This window comes from Talpa europaea, assembly GCF_964194135.1.
Source record: "Talpa europaea genome assembly, chromosome: 4".
Taxonomy (NCBI): domain Eukaryota; kingdom Metazoa; phylum Chordata; class Mammalia; order Eulipotyphla; family Talpidae; genus Talpa; species Talpa europaea.
In genome coordinates, this window is record NC_140070.1 from 95774363 (window position 1) to 95794567 (window position 20205).

The 20205-nt window shown below is 38.3% G+C and overlaps 1 protein-coding gene across 1 annotated transcript in view; it reads right to left on the reverse strand.

Moving 5' to 3' along the window:
* CFAP44 (cilia and flagella associated protein 44) overlaps positions 1-20205 on the reverse strand; it is a gene marked incomplete at both ends in the record, with an annotated part of 70999 nt that overhangs the window by 5345 nt on the left and 45449 nt on the right. The window contains 8 exons of the mRNA XM_084232665.1: positions 293-423; positions 1889-1999; positions 4942-5137; positions 5981-6184; positions 7753-8253; positions 10624-10801; positions 15623-15797; positions 17149-17345. Of these exons, the coding sequence (XP_084088791.1) occupies positions 293-423; positions 1889-1999; positions 4942-5137; positions 5981-6184; positions 7753-8253; positions 10624-10801; positions 15623-15797; positions 17149-17345 (1693 nt within the window). The remainder of the gene's footprint in view (positions 1-292; positions 424-1888; positions 2000-4941; positions 5138-5980; positions 6185-7752; positions 8254-10623; positions 10802-15622; positions 15798-17148; positions 17346-20205) is intronic.

Consider the following 20205-nt stretch of genomic DNA (forward strand, 5'->3'; position numbering starts at 1 on the left):
TATAACATACAAAAATAGACATCTGTTGTAGGAATATGTGCTCCACAACTTTTCTACTGATATATGTAGGCAATGAAAACTATTTGGAGGCCAATGATTGGGATAGAGTTTGATCATCAGAAGAGCAACAGCCCCACCAGGACTGTGCTTGGGGAGAGAAAATTGGATGTGACCATTGAAATGTTTCTGCTCTGGAGAGATGTTCTAACATGGTATTGCTGTGACCTGGCACAATATAGCAGAGGCGGTGCAGCCTGTAGAGAGGGGATAAATAAGTAGGAGGTCACCTTACTTTTTTGGACAATGTGTCATATTCCTTTTTGAGGTTATCGACAATTTTCTTTTCTTCAACTAAGGCTTCTTCAATGTCCAGCCTCTTTTCTCTAAGTTGAAGGGCCAGTTCAAAAAGATTTACATTACAATCTGAAAAGACAAGCAAAATAAAAAAGAAGCCCAACTTGTTATAGGATGTAGTAATACACCAAGTGTGGACTTTGCAGTTTCAAAATAATGTCCCATTTGTGGATCCTCTCTAGCAAGCTCTCACCACATTCAGGGCACCAGTGTTTCAGGTATAAGTTACCGATACCAATAATGACGACAGTAATTATAACCCCAGTCTTGAAGCTCTGAGCTGTACTCTGAGCCAGGCTTTACACTCAGCTCTTTACATACATTATCTTACTCAAGGCTCAAACCTTGAGTACCTGCAAAGGAGAAACTATTGAATATTCCCATTTTTTTAAGATTTATTTATTTATGAATACAAGAGCTGGGGTATAGCCAGAGGTGTGGGAGGGTGAGAGGATTCACCAGAGAGTGGGGAGCAGAACAGGCGGATCTACTGAAATACACTGCTGAGGGGAGCAGTGGACAAGACAGAAGAGGTCTGCTGTGCCATGTGAGTTAGCTCCATGGCTGGGGATCAAACTCGTGCTGCAGTGGCTATGGATAGCTTCATAGTGCTGAGACTTAACCCCCTGCGCCACCAGGGAGGCCCCCTGAATATTCCCATTTTATGGGTGGGACCTTAATTTCACAGGGGTCGTGCAACTTACAGGATGTATGGGCTTCAAGTATAATATCTCTATATTAATTTCTATTACCTCGCACTTAAAGTCACATTTATCCACCAAGTAATTGATAAAATAAAAATATAATGGAGTTCTGCAGTGGAATTCAGGAACCTGAGTTGTAGCCCTAGTATTACCACTAAACTAGCTAAAGGACTTAAAGTCCTTCAATCTCGCTATAAAATAATGAGTGACATTACAAGTGAGTTCCTTTCCTCTCTTCCACATATGTATGGTTCTAAAGAAGACTCTATTTTCAAAATCAAAACAAGATTTAAATTTTTTTGTAAATTAAACCTTATGTCAGCCCAAAAGGAAATAATTTTTTTCTCTGTTGAACCGTTCCTCTATCGCAAGTATATGAATATTGGTCTGGTTGCATCAGCCTGGTTTCACCAGTGAAAACAGTGAATGTAAATTGCCAAGCATTTTCAGGAAAATGGTACAAATTGCGCTTACAAAACATATTTGGAATATGAAAATAAGCTTGTTAAAAAGAGAGCACTTCAAAAAAAATAAAGTAGATAAGCAGATACAGAGTACAATCTGTTGCTTCTATAGAAAATGAAGCGTGTATAATTTATGACACTCAACTGCAGGTTGTATGCAGATTTTTCACTCATAAATGGCAGCCTAAGGGAACACAAAATAAATCATCCAAGAGCCCCCAAAGCTGTATCTCATATATTTTATGCCACGCTCCCCTTAAAGTTTATTCTGAGAGAACGGAAAAGGAAAACAAAAAAAGGATCCCTTTGGTAGAGGTCAAACCATATTCACACGCAACAGAAAACACAAGCTTTTATCCAGCTTACTTGAGGGGCAGATGGAGTCATCAAAAACATCATCTTCGGATCCAGACTCATCCTCATCACTCTCCAAGCTTGATTCTTCTTCACTTGATTCTTCACTTTCTTCATCTTCATCTAAACACAAAGATATTATTAAAGAGAGTTCAGTTTCTGTGTTAAACTAAATCCCAGACTTTTAAAAAATAAAATCTTTCTCAAACAGTCACTAGAAGAACAAGAGACATAAAGCAGAAAATTACAGGCGGATCTACTGAAATACACTGCTGAGGGGAGCAGAGGGCGAGACAGGAGAAGTCTGCTGCACCATGTGGGTCAGCTCCCAGGCTGGGGATAGAACTCCTGCCACAATGGCCGCGGATAGCTTGATAGTGCTAAGACTTTAACCCCTGCACCACCAGGGAGGCCCAAGAATCCAATTTTCCTTTAACATTGAATAAAATATCTTTTAAGAAAATATAAATTGTTGAAAACTGAAACACATCTGTCCCCAAGTGCTTCTGATAAGTGATTGGAGACCTCACCCACACAACTGTGCAGCTCCATATTCTTTTTAAACATGTCTGAGCCACAGGTTGCCAACTGGCTATTTTTTTTTTATTTTTTTTTTCCCCAGCTGCCCCCACCCCCACCCCCGCCCCAGGCTATTTCTATTTTATGAAACTTCAAACTAGAAAAAAATAGAGATGGTGTGAATCCTCTCCAGATTTCTTTGAAAGATCTGTTAAGTGGTCTGAACCACCTTATGAAATAAACTGACAAAGTTTAAAATCAGACTTTAAAATTCTTACATAAACTCCTGTTTTCCGGAAGATGATGAAGGCCTACTTTTTCTATTCCTCCCATTAAATTCAATTAAAAATCCTGGATAGTCCATGTAAAGCAAATACAAGAGGACTCTGAAACGTGCAAAGATGGCAAATCAAATATGCACCTCAGAACCTGAGGGCCAGCCCTGCGGTGATTTCCTCGGGTCTTTTTTCTCCAGTATCTCAGACTTGGAGATAAGGAAGACTGTGACCTGGAAACACTAACAAAGGCAGACATGGGATGGCCCAGCGAGAGCCTGATTTCTCTAGCAAGGAGACCAGGAAAGACATACCCTAGCAAGACAGAATGGTTTAGACCTTATTCCAACAAACCACCACAGAAAAAACCATTGTCCCACTCTGTGACCCACTGCAGCAAAGACCAAGTGGGGTGCCCAGATACCCAGGTGTGTAAAGCTGTAATGAAGTACACCAACACTCTCACAAGGAAGGTGTCAGAGAAGGCCAAGGAGGGAACCCACACATTTATTCCTGCAGACCTATAACCAGCCCCGATAACTATGTCTATGCAGACCCCAGGGGACGCCTGGATGACCACTGCTACCTCACCTGGCAGCAACTGGCCCCATTCTCCCTCCCTGCAGAGGCAGTATCAGAACAGCCGTCACAAAGCAGTAGGACTTCCATCATTGCCCAGAGGCGCCAAGCTGCTGCCATCGTGTTGTCAGCAGGGATTACGTGAGGAGCTGGAATTCCCACCCCTCATAGCAGTCACAGATCTCTCCTCTGTTACAGATCTCTCCTCAGTGAAGGCTGAGCCCTTCCAGCCAGCAGTGCCAAGTGGCTCCCACCCCTTTCTCTGGCACAGCAGTGTTCTTAGAGAAAACCAAGTGAAATAGAAGGTTTTGATAAGATACAAACCCACATAACATGAAAGTTTCCAGGTTTCAATTGAAAAAGCACTCATCATACTGAGAACCATAAGATTTTCCAACTGACTGAGAAAAGACAACTAATAAAAGCCAACACTGAGATGACCAAAATGTTAGAATCATCTGAGAAGTAAACCATATTGATAAAATTACTACAGTGACCAATTATAAACATACTTGAAGCAAATGGGAAAAAAACGCAAGGGCTCAGCAAGGAAATAAAAAGTCTCAGCAGAAATCTATCTATGTATCTCTCTGTCTCTCTCTCTCTCCCCGCCCCCCACCCTCAGTTAGAGAACTAAAGGTTTTTGTCCTCTCCTCTTTAACCCTCACAATGCCTCTACACTGTCAATGATGTAGTGGAAATAGGTGTCAAAAACATCCCTTTCACTGATCACAAAGACATACAAAGAACACACAATAAAAACAAAGTTAACAATCCAGTCAAGAAATGGGCAGAACTTAAAAGACACTTCTCCAAAGAGGAAATGCAAATGGCCAACAGGCATATGAAAAAATGTTCAACATCCCTTATAATCAGGGAAATGCAAATCAAAACCACAATGACATACCATAACCTTACATCAGTTAAGGATGGCACATATCAAAAAAAACGGCAACAACAAATGCTGGCAAGGATGTGGTGAAAAAGGAACTCTCCTACATTGCTAGTGGGGGTGCAAACTGGTCCAACCACCATGGAAAGCTGTCTGGAGGTTCCTCAGCCTACTAAAAGTGGAGCTACCATATGACCCAGCAATTCCACTCCTAAGGATCTTCCCAAAGGACACAAAAATATCAATACAAAAGAATACATGTACCCCTATGTTTACTGCAACACTTGAAATCAACCCAAATGCCCCAAAATAGATGACTGGATCAAGAAGATGTGGTATATATACACAATGGAATACTATTCAGCAATCAAGATAAACACATGCCATTTGCAGCAATGTGGCTAGCGCTAGAAGGGATTATGCTCAGTGAAATAATTCAGAAGGAAAAAAAAAATATCGGATGGTTTCACTTATAGGAGGAAGATAGGGTAACCAAATAAAACATCAGGGTAAAAAATAATAGCAATACAAAACACAACACAACAAAACAAAAACAATTATAAACCAGAGATCCTGCAGGGGACGGGGAAAGGGGAGGGATCCGAGGGAGGGAGGGAGGGAGGAGCAAAGGGGACTGTGGTGATGGAGCAGGGGTGCACTGGTGGTGGAAATTCTTTAGGGACTACACCTGAGAAAAGAAGTAAAATATATATAATTTTTTTTAAAAATGTCCCTTAGTTATTTCTCTATTTCATGCTACCAAGAGAAAATAGGATCACATATAAGAAAGAAATACAAACCAGCATCTCCTTCAACTTCCTTTTTCTTCACCCTCTTAATCCTCTTCTTTAGGACCTTCATGAGGAAGTTAGCAAATTTATTGTTTTCTCCCAGGGCTGCTTGGAAACTAGCATAGAGTGCCTTTTCTTGTTCTTGGAGCTTTGCAATTTCAATCTTTTTCTCTTCCATCTCTTTAAGAGTTTCATTTATTTTCCACTACATGAACAAAAAACAATAAAATTTTCCTGATAAACCAGGTTCAGAGAGCATTATACATTACTATAATGTAAGGTTATAGTTTAGAATATCTTTTTAAAGCTTCTTAATACAAGTTTATATTTCTGATATTTGCAGCACCATCCACTTACTTGATTAAATTTTGTCATTCTTTCAGTAAGTTAGAATCAGATAAGATCAGCTTTTTAATGTTTAACTCTTTCAAAAATTAAATAAACTGAAATTTTACTGATAGGTAGATGTCAATTATCTTTGCATTATCATCTTGAAAGCAGATTTTTTTCATATCAGTAACTGAAAAAAATTTCATAGTGAAACTGATGTAGCTAGAAACTGATGTCATTATTTAATATGTAATATCTACTGAATAGAATTCTTCCTTTAAGACAAATAGTATATCACTAAAATTTGCATATAAATAACAATTTCCTGTGATATTCAACGATGTCACTTTAAAGCTAGCAAAAATATTTAAGAAACTCACCAACTTCTTTTTCCAGGTATATTCATATTGATAACAATCAAAACTCACCTTCATATGATAGCTAGTGACAAGCAAAATATAGCCTTTTGAAATTCCATAAACTAAGATTTATGTGTGAGATTTTATTCTCCAAACTTGCAAAATATCACATCAAATTTATTTTAAAAATCTGATTTTTTTTTTGTGACCAAGGATACCAAAAACAGCAATCAAGGGGAGAAGAAAAAAAGAAAAGAGGACTAGAATGAGGGAATAAAGAAGAAGAAAAAAAAAAAAAACACCCAGTTGCCTCCATAACCAAGGGTGCAGGCAGCCAGCGTGCTCCTGCCAGTTCATACTTGCATGTCCTGTTCCTCTTTGTCTAATGAATTAACACGCTCTTGAAGTATATTCTCCTGCTTTTCAAAATTCTTGAGGAGAAGCATTTCTTGAAACAATGTGAGATGGTGCAAGTCAGATAATTTCATCTGAGTATCCAGTTTCAGTTTCTGATGTCTCAGGAGACGAAGTTCTGCATCAAAAGTGACAATAAGTTCTCTGACCTGAGGTAGAAAAAGATTTGAGGATATATGAGAAATTAACAATATGTAAACTTTTTTAAACTAATATAACTTGAATAAAAGTATATTCTTCTTATACCTTTATTATGGATGGAGAAGTGTGTGTGTAGTCATAGAAATCAGTTCATTAGTGGCATTAACTTTTTAAATGGTAGGAATTCTATAACTCCAGTCCTTCCAGTTATTTCTTCATCATTAAGCCATCAGTCTAGAATGCCCTTCTATCTGTGCTGTGTGATTTAAATAAAAGACTATGCATTCTTCATGGATAGTTGTCGGGGCCCAGACCTGGGGCCCAGACCTGAACATCCGGGTTCTTGCCTAAAGCAGGTACTGAATGTTAGCTCCAGGGAAGGTTTCAAGTTTCCTATTGTGACGACTGACCCCATCCCCCTGCTTGCTCCTTGTGGCTTGTTTGCATTGGTGGTCTCTCCTTGTTCGAGATAACGAGAGACCTCCCCCTCTGAACCCTATATAACCTTGTACACGTTCCTGAATAAATGAGACCGGCGATGATCCTGGCTTTGTCTCCACTCCTCGGGTACCCCTGTCTCCTACCAAGCCCCTGCTTCCTCCCCCGGGTACCACGTTGATCTGCCCGGCTGGCCCGGACAGATAGTGTTTATATTGCCTCCACTTTTTCTCCTCACTAAATCTCTAAATTGCTACTTCAAACAGTAGCACTAAATATTTCAAGTTCTTTTTCGAAAACTTTCAAGCATGCAGAAGAGTAAATTTTTAAAGTGGATAAATATAATCATGGAGCTGCACGAAGCCTGTTCAATCCTGTTTTACAGATGAAGAATTGAGGTCAAAGGTGATTTTTCTGAGATTAAAACAAACTTGTTACAGAGCAGGGGCAGGAACATAAATATCCCAAGTCCTGATCTGGACCTTATTCCACTGACACCCTAATGATTTTAAATCCTCAGTTTTACCCCGATGTTGGCACAGCCCTAGAGAACACAGTGGAGATCAAGAGAAAGCCCTAAGGGCTGAGTCTCCTGGGGAAACTAAAACAATAGGAAGAAGGCAAACCACCCCTGTTTTTCATTAGGCTCTATATGATGGGGAGCCTCAGTGGTCCAGTCCCTGGAATGAGTGAGTGCCCAATTGCAGCTGGAGAACTTCAGAGTTAAAGAGGGGCAGGGAAGGAAAAGAAAAACTTTACATCTTAAAAAAGGGTTGTGGTAGACCATATGTGCTTCTCTGCTGTATTCAACAAATGTGAATTATTTCTAAATTTTCTTTAGTGCAACGCCACTGTGAACGGTACCACACAGGTGTCCATGTTTGCAAGGTTTACACTTGTTTCATTCTCTCACCTAATAGCCTGTGTGAAGTTTGTGAGGATGGAGAGTATGTCTGTCTTGAGGGTTGTTGCTTCCCTCCTACAGCATGAGGAGGAAGTCAAGCCATCAGTAAATTGTGGTCTGACTAGAGTTTGGGGAAAGTTGATACAGAGACATTTTAATTACTAAGAAACTAGATCTTATTCTTCCAGACTCTCCTTTTTCTCAGCTTTCAATGAACACATCCTCCCCCCTTACCCTGTTGGCCAAATACTGCTGCATGTACACGTGTTTAACTTCTTCCCGCTTCATAATCTCCAGCTCCATGTCGGTTGGCTCTGTTTTTTCAAATTCTACTGGCTTTGGAATATCTGTAAGGTGGGTTGATGCCTTTGATGATCTAGACAGTGAATCGCGCGTCGTCACATCCCCTTCCCTTACAATAGAGGGTCTGAGGAATCCTCCGATTAAGTTTTCAGGCGCTGCCTGCTCCATTGGGAGGCACTTTTCATCCTCACTTTTTATCTTCTCTCGCTGAAAAGTTAGGAGAGTTTCCTCATCATAATGAAATCTCTTTTCTGGAACTTCTTCTGGATATATCTGAGGGATATCGGGGATGGGAATGTGCTTGGATACATGAAGAACTGACTGGATGTTCTTCAGTTCTTGTACCAGACACTGTATCTCCTCGACGACAGCCACTTTAAGGTCTCGGAGGGAGATGATGCACTTGTTCATGTGCCTTTTCTTTGAATAAGCCTGATAAAAAGAACACGAGGAAGCAAAATAACAATCCGTTCACCAAAGACTGTTTGAAATATGGTTTGCTTTTGTCCTTGACTAGCAAAAATTCAAGATGAAAATTAATATGATCATTCTGCTTACTGCGAAGTTGCTGTTCTCTAGGGCTTAGGTTTTTCCCATTTAGCCTCTCCAAAAGTGGGTTACAGCTTGGATTTATCTCTGGCATCCATCATCTGGCTCACAGGGCTGAGCTTCCCAAATCCTCCCTCAAGCCTTGAAATTAAACCAAATCTGAGGAGAAAATGACCACTCTTTGGTCAAGAAACTTCAAGTAATGTATCGTCCCTGAGGGAAACCCAAATCCTGTTAATTTAGACTCATCTAGGGTTGCCCACCTTCAGCCAAACTCCAAATGAGCAAACGTTCTTTCTGAATTTTAGCCAGCCATATTATTACTGTTACACCTTGTGTGGGCAAAGGCATGGGTCTGAACTTCAGCATAATGTCACACCAAGAGATTCCAGAACCCTTCCTTGATTCCTTATCCATTTATCTAAGCCAAGCTGAGGGGGGGCGGTCTCTGTCTCCAGCCACAGGTGCCATGTGTGCCCAGCAGTTCCTCAATGCCAGCTCTCTCCCCAGTCTGTTTCCTAAATGCCCTTACTAGGGCCTATAGGCACACGCAGCCCCATGTCTGTGTACAATTAGGCAGCTTGATGGTCCAAAGGCTATTTAAAGTTAGTTGCACTGGAAGGAGGGATATGTGATACACTGTTTTTTTCAAATGCTTGATACTTTTCAATAATTTTTAATTTAACCATGACAACATGGCTATTTATTCACTTTGACCATTATGTTAGCTCTATGAGGTAAACTAAACATTTACTCTATATTTTTTATACTGCCATTTTAATAAGAGAGTTTAGTGTAATGCAATTCAGAGCAATACATCACACCTGTCCATCATCTCTAGATAGACTATGAAGTTTCAAATTGGGTGACTGGAAAATTTTGTTAAAAGATCTTTGGTGAAATAGCAAAAGTCACTTTCCTCAAGATACTTTATTTCCATTGGTCAGAAAATTATAAAATATTCAAAGATACTGTTTCTGTGGTGTGATTAGCATGCTTCCCAGTGTGATGCTTTGAAATGTGAGCCTGCCCAGCCATTATAGGGGCTATGTACCAAATTCTAAAATTGGTCACTTCTGAGCCTCTGATTGTGAAAAGTCCCTGATCAGTTCATATTAAGGTATCATTATGACAAGAAGAGGAAACTTCATTAAGAAAATGGGAAGAAAAAATCAGGACAGTTGGTGGGCCTCTCCAGTGGCACAGTGGTTGAGCACTGGGTTGCAAAGCTGCCCGCAGCCTCTGCAGCACTGACTGGTTCGATCCCCGGCTGCCAGGCAAGGGTCCCACATGGCATGCAGACCTCTCCTGCCCTCCGCTGCTCCCCTCAGCAGTGTACTTCATCAAGTTTGCCTGTTCTGTTCCCAGCTCTGGCTCTGGTGAATTCTCTCACCCTCCCGCGCTTCTGACTGTACTCAGTGCTTGTAAAAATAAATAAATAAATCTTTTTTTTTTTAAAGAAAAAGAAAGAAATCAGGACAGTTGGAAACAGTTTGAGAGAATGCAGAGAGAATCAAAACAGAATATGTTGGGCCTCTCCAGTGGCGCAGTGGTTGAGCACTGGGTTGCAAAGCTGCCAGCAGCTTCTGCAGCGCCTGTTCGATCCCCGGCTGCTCCCCGGCCACCAGAGGAGGGTCCCACATGGCGCGCAGACCTCTCCTGCCGCCCGCTGCTCCCCTCAGCAGTGTACTTCGGTCCTTCTGCCTGCTCTGCTCCCTGCTCTGGCTCTGGCGAATTCTCTCACCCTCCCGCACGTCTGACTGTACCCAATGCTTGTATAAATAAATAAATCTTTTAAAAAAAAACAAAAAAAACAGAATATGTTAACTGACTAGTAGTGAGTCACCTACCAAAGTTTGCAAAGAAAGTCCTGAAAGGTCAGAAAATGACCCTCTCCCTATGTCTTTGGGGCTTCATGGCAGTCAAAACTATGTATTTCCAACAAGGAAGTGTTTGAATTTCAGAGTTTCACATTCTATAAAACAATGTTTTCACCTATAAAACTGGTATTGAGACAAGTAATTAACTTGAAGGCTGATTCTACCATTTTAACTAAATAATCACAGATAACTCTCCTGTCCTCTCTGGGCCTCAGTTTCCTCATTTGTAAAAAGGGGCATTCTTCTAGGTAATCCCTACAGGTCTTCTCCAGTCGAAAGTTTATGGCTAAATTTTTGGACAAGAGAGCAAAAATGGGTAGCTTTAGCAGAATTCCAGTAAAAGCTAATGCTAGTAAAAATTGCCCGTAAATACCAAAGCATCTAGTTGGCCCAGCTCCTCTTCCTTCTTGGCAGCATTCATTCTCATGTGCTCTGGTATCTTATAGTCTGAGGCTGTCTTCAGGTTGAAGTCTCCCATGTACAGCTGGGCCTCTTTGATGGCCTGAACATCTTTGGGGTCTTCAAAGTCATCATCAGGCTTACTCTTGTAGCTATCAAAAAAAAAAAAAAATGGAAAACTCAGCCACAAAATAAAGTGAAATGTGAGCCTGCCCAGTCATTATAGGTGCTATGTACCAAATTCTAAAATTGGCCACTTCTGAGCCTCTGATTGTGAAAAGTCCCTGATCAGTTCATATTAAGGAATCATTATGACAAGGAGAGGAAACGTCAGTAAGAAAATGGGAAGAAGAAATCAGGACAGTTGGTGGGCCTCTCCGGTGGCGCAGTGATTGAGCGCTGGGTTGCAAAGCTGCCCTCAGCCTCTGCAACACTGGTTCAATCCCCAGCTGCCGGGCAAGGGTCCCACATGGCGCGCAGACCTCTCCTGCCACCCACTGCTCCCCTCAGCAGTGTACTTCATCAAGTCTGCCTGTTCTGCTCCCCGTTCTGTTCCTCTAATTTGTCTACTTCACTATAGCCATATATTCAAAAACCAATCCTGAACAAAAGCACAATCCTGAGTCTATGATACATTTTTATCTATAGAACCCAAGAGTTTATTTTTAAGTTAATGGCATCCCAAGTCAGATAAATCATCAAATAAAAACCAAATGGTTTTTAACGAATGGTGATAAAATAATCTAACTCATTCTTAGGCTTTGGTTACTACTGTGTAGTAATTTATTACATCAACATTGTCATTTATTCCCTTAATAGATATTAAGCCTTGAGATGGAGTTTTTGAAAAGGTCAGCTGAAACTTTTTTGATTATATAAGTGATTATCATAAACTTTGTCATAACACTTTCCAAAAGGCACCTAGTACAAGATGACAAGTAAATACATGTACTTGTCCCTTCTCTCATCTCCCCAATAGCCATACGAATGATATTAAAGAGAATAAAGTGTTAGGAATGCTGACAATAAGATAAATAGCTATGAACAAACTAGGGAGCATGATATATTTCTGGAAGAGAAAGAATATGAAATCATATGAATGAGCAAGCTATGCCAGAGAAAACTATACACCAGAAACCCTCAGGAGAAGACGACAAAAGAATTGAAAGTGGTTTTCCAGATAATTCCTAAGAGGGGGAATTAAGCACAGGGACAGCAAGCATGAGGAGGAATGGAATGCTAGACATTACTTGACAAAATCAATGAAAGGACTGAAAAGGAATGCCTGAAAACAGGTGGGTCCTCCCAACTTTCCCATCGCCAACATATAAAATAGTAGCAACCTTTACATCTAGACTAGAACTGAACTAACCTCTATGGAAACTGACCACTCTGCTTGGGAAGTACTAAGGCATCTAGGTAAGGGTTGACACCCCGCTGTAGGGATCATCATTGGGAGACTTCAACCTAGATATCTAGTTCTTTAAAATGAAGCCAACAAGTCAACATAAATATGTGCCTATCACTTGCAATCAGGCCTTTAGGAAAACAAATGTATACAACAGCAGAGAAAATGCATGCCATCAAATGTATTGACAATCCTTCATTTGCATAACATTTACAATAGCATAAAAGGGAGGATTAATATTTTTCAAAGGAAAGGAAAGGAAAAGGAGAGAGAAAAGGAAAGGCAGGTAGGCAGTATGAAAACAGATACTTCTGTTCTGGCCATGTGAGAGTCAGGAGGTCCATAATCATGCCCATGTTGTAAGTTATTAGCGAACTGAACAAACCCTTAAACAACTATGTCCAGACACTGAATGTGAGGGAGCAAGGATAGTAATTCCTGCAGCAGGTATAAGAAAATAAGTAAACTTTATATTAACTGCATAGAGGGAATTACCAGAATGTGGACTGGATTTGGGATTTCAAATATATAGTGCAAGAATCTCACTGTTTGAGAAAGAACTAAATAGAAAGAATTAAACATTAAAAGTAAAAATATGGACAAATTCATTTCACTCTATTGTCTATATTATGTTTGAAGACTGAAGAAAACACTTTAACACTGACCTGGTTCCAAAATATGTATAGGGGAAATATTTCTACCATTATATGAGGGGTAACCAGGAGGGACAGGTAAAAGGCAGGTAGGTTTCTACACTTCATTCAAGTTGATAAAATATTAGCACCTGTAGACTGCATATTCCCTACATTTCATCCATCTGTAAGCCTAAATTTCACCTATCTTAGTGAAATTTCAGTGTGTGCTTGAAAAGTATATGTATTTGCATTCTTGGGTGTCGTGTTCTATAGAGGTCAGTTAGGACAGGATAATAATATTGTTCACACATACTCACAGACATAAATGCATATTACACATGTGTATATAATGTATATTATATATAAGACCATATATATGACATTATATATATATATATATTAACTGAAGCAAACACTTAAACTACTCAAAGTGATATACTTAAAAACCCACTATAGATTACTGATACTAGAACTCTAAAACATTCAATATACTACAGGAAAAAGAAAAAAAATGGGGAACAAACAAGAAACAATATAAAATAATAGATACAAGCTCTAAATAACAATAATTGTTAACTGTAAATAGTCTAAATATACCAACAGAAGAATTGGGATTGACAGAATGGACTAAGGAACATAACCCAGCTATATCTTGTATATAAATACTAACTTTAAATATAGCGATAAAGGTAGGTTGAAGGACAAAGACGGAAACAGTTATACCATTCCAATACTGAATGTTTTCTCCTGAAGAACCGAAACAAGGTGTGGAAGACAGAACTATCAGTCCATTTTAACAACATAGTGGAAGTTCTAGGCAGTGCAATAGGAAGAACAGGCAAATAGATTGAATAGGAAGAAATAAAACCACCATAGACAGACGATGTGATTGTCTATACCAAAGATCCTGCCAAAAAGTCTCTCAGTAGTTCAGCAAGGGCACAGCTTAGCAGATAAACATAAAAATTAACTGTTTTATCTAGCAATGAACACAGAGACACCAAAATAAAAAAACAATACCATTTTTGATTGCTCACCCAAATGAAATGTGTGTAATTCTAACAAAATGTGTACAGTATTTTTTCTTTTTTTTATTTTCTTTTATATATTTTTCACATTTTTCATTTTTGCACAATGTATGCATTTTCATCTTGGTTATAGTCCCCATACAATTCCCACCCCCCTTATTTTGACCCTAATCCCTTCTTCCCTTCCCCTCCCCACCCTTGTAGTGTGTCTCTGGTTTATAGTTGCTTGTTAATTTTGATTTTTTACTTTATTATAATTAGTCTTTTGCTGATCCCTTATTTAGTTTTTCTAAATTCCTGCTATGAGTGAGACCATCTATAGCAGCACTATTTACAATAGCTAAGCTATGAAAACAACCCAAATGCCCAAAAATAGATGTGGTACATATACACAATGGAATATAATTCAGCAATCAAAAAAGATAAACTCATGCAATTTGCAGCAACATGGATGGAGCTAGAAGGGATCATGCTCAATGAAATAAGCCAGGAAAAAAAAAGAAAAATACCAGATGGTCTCACTCATGGCAGGAATGTACAATACTTTCATACTGAAAAGAACAGAATACTGATGAAAGGAATCAAAGACAATGTAAATAAATGAAATGGTATGATTATACCATGTCCACGGATTAGAAGATTCAACATAATAAATACATCAATTTCCCTAAAACTGACATATAGATTTAATATAATTCCTATCAGAAATTAAGCAATTTTTTTGGTATATATACACAAGATTATTCTAAAATGTAATCTTTCCTGTTACTTTGCCTTTCCATATAAAACAATTTTGAAATTTTTTTTTTAAAAAAATCAGTCTATCCAATTTCAAGACCTATTACATAGCTGTAATAGTAAAGACAGTGTGTCATTGCCAAGGGGACACAGATATCAAACATACATGAACAGAAAGTGAAGCCAGAACTAGACTCACACAAATATGCCCAAATGATTTTTTTTTTAACCAAACTTCAAAAACAATTCAATGGAGGAAAGTCTTTTCAACACTGCTACAGCAATTGGACTCTTAGGCAAAACAATGAACTGAAACTAAATCTTACACCTTATACAAAAATGAATACCAAATGGATTGCAGACTTACTAGTAAAAGGTAAAACTAGAAAGCTCTTAGGAAAACAATAGGAGAAAATCTTTGGGACTTAGAGTTAGGGAAAGAGTTCTTAGACTTGACAACAAAACAAGATTCATTGAAGGAAAAAATTAACTGGCTCCAGCAAAATTGAAGGCTTTTGCTCTACAAAAGGCCCTGTTAAAGAATGAAGAGACAAGTTTCATGCTGGGAAAAAAAAATATTGCAAACAACAGGCTAGGATGCAGAATATATAAGGAACTCTCAAAACTCAGCAGCATAAACAATCTCAGTTGATCATGTGAAAAACACATGAAAAGACATTTCACCAAATGATACATGGGTGGGAAATTAAATAGTTATCCTTAATAAATAAAAATACCTCTTATTTTAAAAAATCAGTCTATCCAATTTCAATACCTATTACATAGCTGTAATAATCAAGACAATGTAATAATGCATTTTTAAGTCAAATTCAGATGGTTACAGACCTCAAGGTGAAAGGCAAAATAAGATGTTAGAAGAATATAAAGGAGACTATCTTCTTTATGTTGGGATAGAATAGAATTTAACGCTTAAAAATCATTTTTAGTATATTAGTAAAAGGAAATTCCTAGAACTGAAATTCTAAGGATAACAGACATTCCACCAAGGTGCCACCACCCACCTTGAAAGATCTAGTTGATTTGTCTTCACTATCTTCATCCATGTTATTTCTTTCAACTGTTTATTTAAATAGCAATGTCAGTGTAACTATTTTTAAAGTATTTTAAAATATATTAAAATGAAAGACTGAGTAATAAACTTACAGTTCTTCCCATTCCTTCTTTCGCTGCTGAATCTTAAGTTGGGCCTTTTCAGCTTTTAATATAAGTTTCTTTGTTTTCTCAATTTGATTATTGACCATAATTTCACTTAAGGTTCTAGGCCTGTATTTATCCACTTTTCCTATCAATGATTCTTCTGGCATAACCAAACCCCCACCTGTACAGAAGAGTTAACATTTTAAAAAAATCTCTTTGAAACATCAGAGTAAAATTCTCAAATTTTTTAACCCACATTTTAAAAAATTCAAATATAATGAATCTATAAATCAAAGTATTTCTTTCAACAACTATAATGAATTCAACCCATAATAAGTATTTTAGAATATCAAAATAAAGAGATCTAAGTGACACTTTTTTTCTGTTAAGAACCTCATTAGAATTTGTCAGGATAAGCCATACATTAAAGAATTAGAGAATAGATACATAATGACGGACCATAGAAAGATATGATGAAGTCAGGAGGTGTGTTTGCAAAATGCTGGGGGAAGGGTAAGCAAGGGAGCTCTATTTGATACGTATAATTTGAGATGACATATGCTAACTGCAGTGGTCTGTGACCAAGTAAAAACTGGTCAAAACATAAAATCAAATCTGTGATTTAAAAAATTATTTCTGGAGACTCCCTGGTGATGCAAGGGGTGAAGATACAACCTATAAAGCTACCCACAGCCACTGCAGCACGAGATCGATCCCTGGCCAGGGAGGTGACCCACATGGTGCAGCAGACCTCTCCTGTCTTGCCCGCTGCTCCCCTCAGTAGCACAAGGAGTTAAGCATCAGCACTGTGAAGCTATCCACAGCCACTGTAGCATGAGTTCCATCCCTGCTGGCCAGGGAGGTGGAAATCTTCCTTGGCAGCCCCACTTTTCAAAATATAAAGAAAAGGGTCTCCCCAGTGGCACAGCACTTGAGCGCTGGGCTGCAAAGCTGCCCGCAGCCTCTGAAGCGCTGGTTTGATCCCCAGCCGCTTGCGAGGGTCCCACATGGCGCGCAGACCTCTCCTGCTGTGCCCACTGCTCCCCTCAGCAGTGTACTTCGGTCCTTCTGCCTGTTCTGCTCCCCGCTCTGGCTCTGGTGAATTCTCTCACCCTCCGCGCTTCTGACTGTACTCAGTGCTTGTATAAATAAATAAATAAATCTTTAAATAAAAAAAAAAACACGGGGCCTCCCAGTTGGCGCAGCGGTTGAGCGCTGGGTTGCTGCTTTGACCCCTGGCTGCTTCCCGGCCACCGGAGGAGGATCCCGCATGGCGCGCAGACCTCTCCTGCCGCCCGCTGCTCCCCTCAGCCGTGTACTTCGGTCCTTCTGCCTGCTCTGCTCCCCGCTCTGGCTCTGGTGAATTCTCTCACCCTCCGCGCTTCTGACTGTACCCAGTGCTTGTGTAAATAAATAAATAAATAAATAAATAAATAAATAAATAAATAAATAAATAAATAAATAAATAAATAAAAAGAACACTTTGAAAAAAAATAAATATAAAGAAAAGCCTTTGTGTCATTTAGTCTTACCTGAATCTCTCGTGCTTTCCTTTCTTCCAACTCCATCTTTTTCAAGCCTCTCAAATTTGCTTATTTTTCTCTCTGGTTGACTTATCCGTTTGAATTTGGAGTATTTGGAGGGCTTCACAAGTCTATAGGAGGCTATCTTGTGATCACTTTGTATGGCATTAACCACAATAACATCACTTTCCAGTGAATCACGAAATCTGAAAAAATAAAGAATATTTGCAGTAATCACCGTTTTAGTCAAATCAAAACAAAGTGTAAGATAAGATGAAACCAAAAACTCTAGAAATCTGGCCATAGAACTGAGGATACCAGAGAGGGAGGTTGAAAGGCAAGAACAAAGTGGAGAAGCAGCACAAGACTATGGTGCAGGACTATGGCTCTAAGGCGGTGAGTTGGTGTGGTAACACCACCTGAGGGGGGATCCTGTACTGCTAAATCATAAACAACATGGTAAACCAATGCTACCTCAATGAGAAAATGTAAAAGTTAAAAAAAAACAGCTTTGCCATATTATCCAGCAATTCCATTTCTAGATATCTAAACAGAGTGCAAACAATCAAATGTGAGGGGATGTATGCACTCCTGTATTCATTATAGCACTATTTACAATAGCAAAGTTATAGAAAGAACTTAAGTGCCCAAAGACACAAGAGTAGATTAAGAATCATGGCATATATACACAACAGAATTCTAGTCAGCTATAAAAAATAAACTCTTACATGTGTGACTATATATATATATATATATATATATATATATATATATGCAACTGCAGCTAAGCAAAATGTGTCAGAGGGAGAATGATCAGTACTGGGTGGTGTCACTCATGTAAGGAACATACAGAAACCAAAAGAGTCAGACAAGACCAAACCAGTAACAAACCCTAGGGGAGGAGAGGGAGGACAGCAAAGTGTAAAAGGGATCTTACAATATCTAAAATGTGTAAGGCAGTCATACATCTCAATAGCAAGAAATACAATCTAATTTTAAAGTGGGCATTTGGATTTGCAATCCAGTTTCCCTTCACACTGGTTAGAATGGCTATTATGAGTAAGCCAAGAAATAGAAAGTGTTGCTGAGGATATAGGGTGAAAGGAACCCTCATGGACTGGCTCTGCACAGCATGAAGGTTCCTCAAAAAATTAAAAGCACCATATGATCCAGTAATTCCACTTATATTTATCTGAATATGAACACACTAACTGAAAAATATATGTGCACCCTCTGTTCATTGCAGCAAGTGTCCACCAACAGATGTGATACATACACACACACGCACACACACAATGGAGTATTACTCAGCTATTTAAAAAAAAAAAAGATGAAATGCTGCCATTTGCAGTAACATGAATGGACCTACAGGATATTAGATTTAATGAAATCATCAGATAAGGCAACACATATGATTTCACTCACATGATTTTCACACATCATATGAAGATAGAAATAAAGCAAAAATAAGCTTTTAGACTATTAAGATCAAATTAGTAGTTACCAGAAGGGGAAGGGGGAGGAAGGCAAATAGGGTAAAAGGGGGCAATGGTGAAGCATGACGGGCTTTTAGTGGTGAACATAACGTAATGTACACAGATTTTGATTTATATGATACACAGCGGAAGTCTATATTTTTATAATCAATATATTATGTCGATGAAAAATTTTACATAGAAAAATGTTATAATTATTAAAGCTAAACATATGATATTAAGTTAAGGGGTTTTCCTGAGAAGAACTCTGACACATTTTATCTAGGTAGAATTCCAAATTCTGGGATTCAAATATTATCCAAGAATTCAAATATTCTGTGATTTCGTACCAGATAGTAAGTGCCATAATTCATGGGGCAGAGTATAGTGAGGAGCAGCTGCAGAGAGAGCTCTTCAGATCTAAGAGGTCTCCCTCCCTGCTTTCAAATGAGTGCTGAGCAGTGTATATGTGTGAAGCATCTACCTAACGCCAGGGAAATAACTAGAAGGAAACAAGTGAAATCCCTAGACTCCACACAAAGGTTGGAATGGCTGTGTTGGAATGGCTTCATAATATATGGACATAAGGTAGAATGCTCAGAAGGATTTTGTCTAGGAGGGGGAAAACATTAGCTCTGGATTAAAAGCCATTTGATCAACCTAACAAAGAAAAAATCAATGCTTCCCTCCAAAAACAACAGCAACAAAACTAACTATTCCAAGTAACTTAACTGAATTCCAGAGCAATAGTCAATATTTAAAAATATGTAAAACACAAAAAACAAAACCCAGTACTCACAACATAACATTTTAATGCCTAACATCTAATAAAAAATTTTCATTCCTAAGATAAAGAGAATATTAACATAAATATAACCAAAAATAATACCAGGGATACAGCTACCAGACAAGACTGTAAAGCAGTTATATTTTTTATGATCAGAAGGTAAAGTATGAGCATAGTAAGGTAAACAAAATCTTCACTTATAATTCCCTAAAGTCAATAAATAATGATTAATAAATTCATATAAGTACATGATTTAGATGTATGGTTATAACTATTAAAAATGTTAAAAGTAATCTTCAAAATATATCTTGTTTATGAATCAAAAGATAGTATTTCTATTATGTCTAAGCTGATATGTAGATTAAATGTAATTTCAATCAAAATCTTAGAATTTTTGTGTGAATACTGACAAATTGATTCTATGCAAAGAACTTAAACAATATTGAAGATGAACAAAGCCAGATTACATGCACTATCAAATGTCAAGAATAATTTGATAGTCTGATACCAGCACAAAGATAAATAGGTCAGTAGTAGGATGATTCATGACAAAAATACCACTACTCTCTAGTGAGGAAAGGATGATCTTTTCAACAAAAGTTACTAAGTCAACTGGATATCCATACAGGAACCGATGACACTTGATCTCCATCTTACACGACCCACAAAAATTATTCAAGACAGATAGCAGCAAAACAATAGTTTGTAAAAGAAAACATATAGGAGACATAGTCCATGAATTGGGACTAGGCAAAAATTCTTTTACTTCAATATAAAAACACTAACCAAAAAAAAAAAACTTAT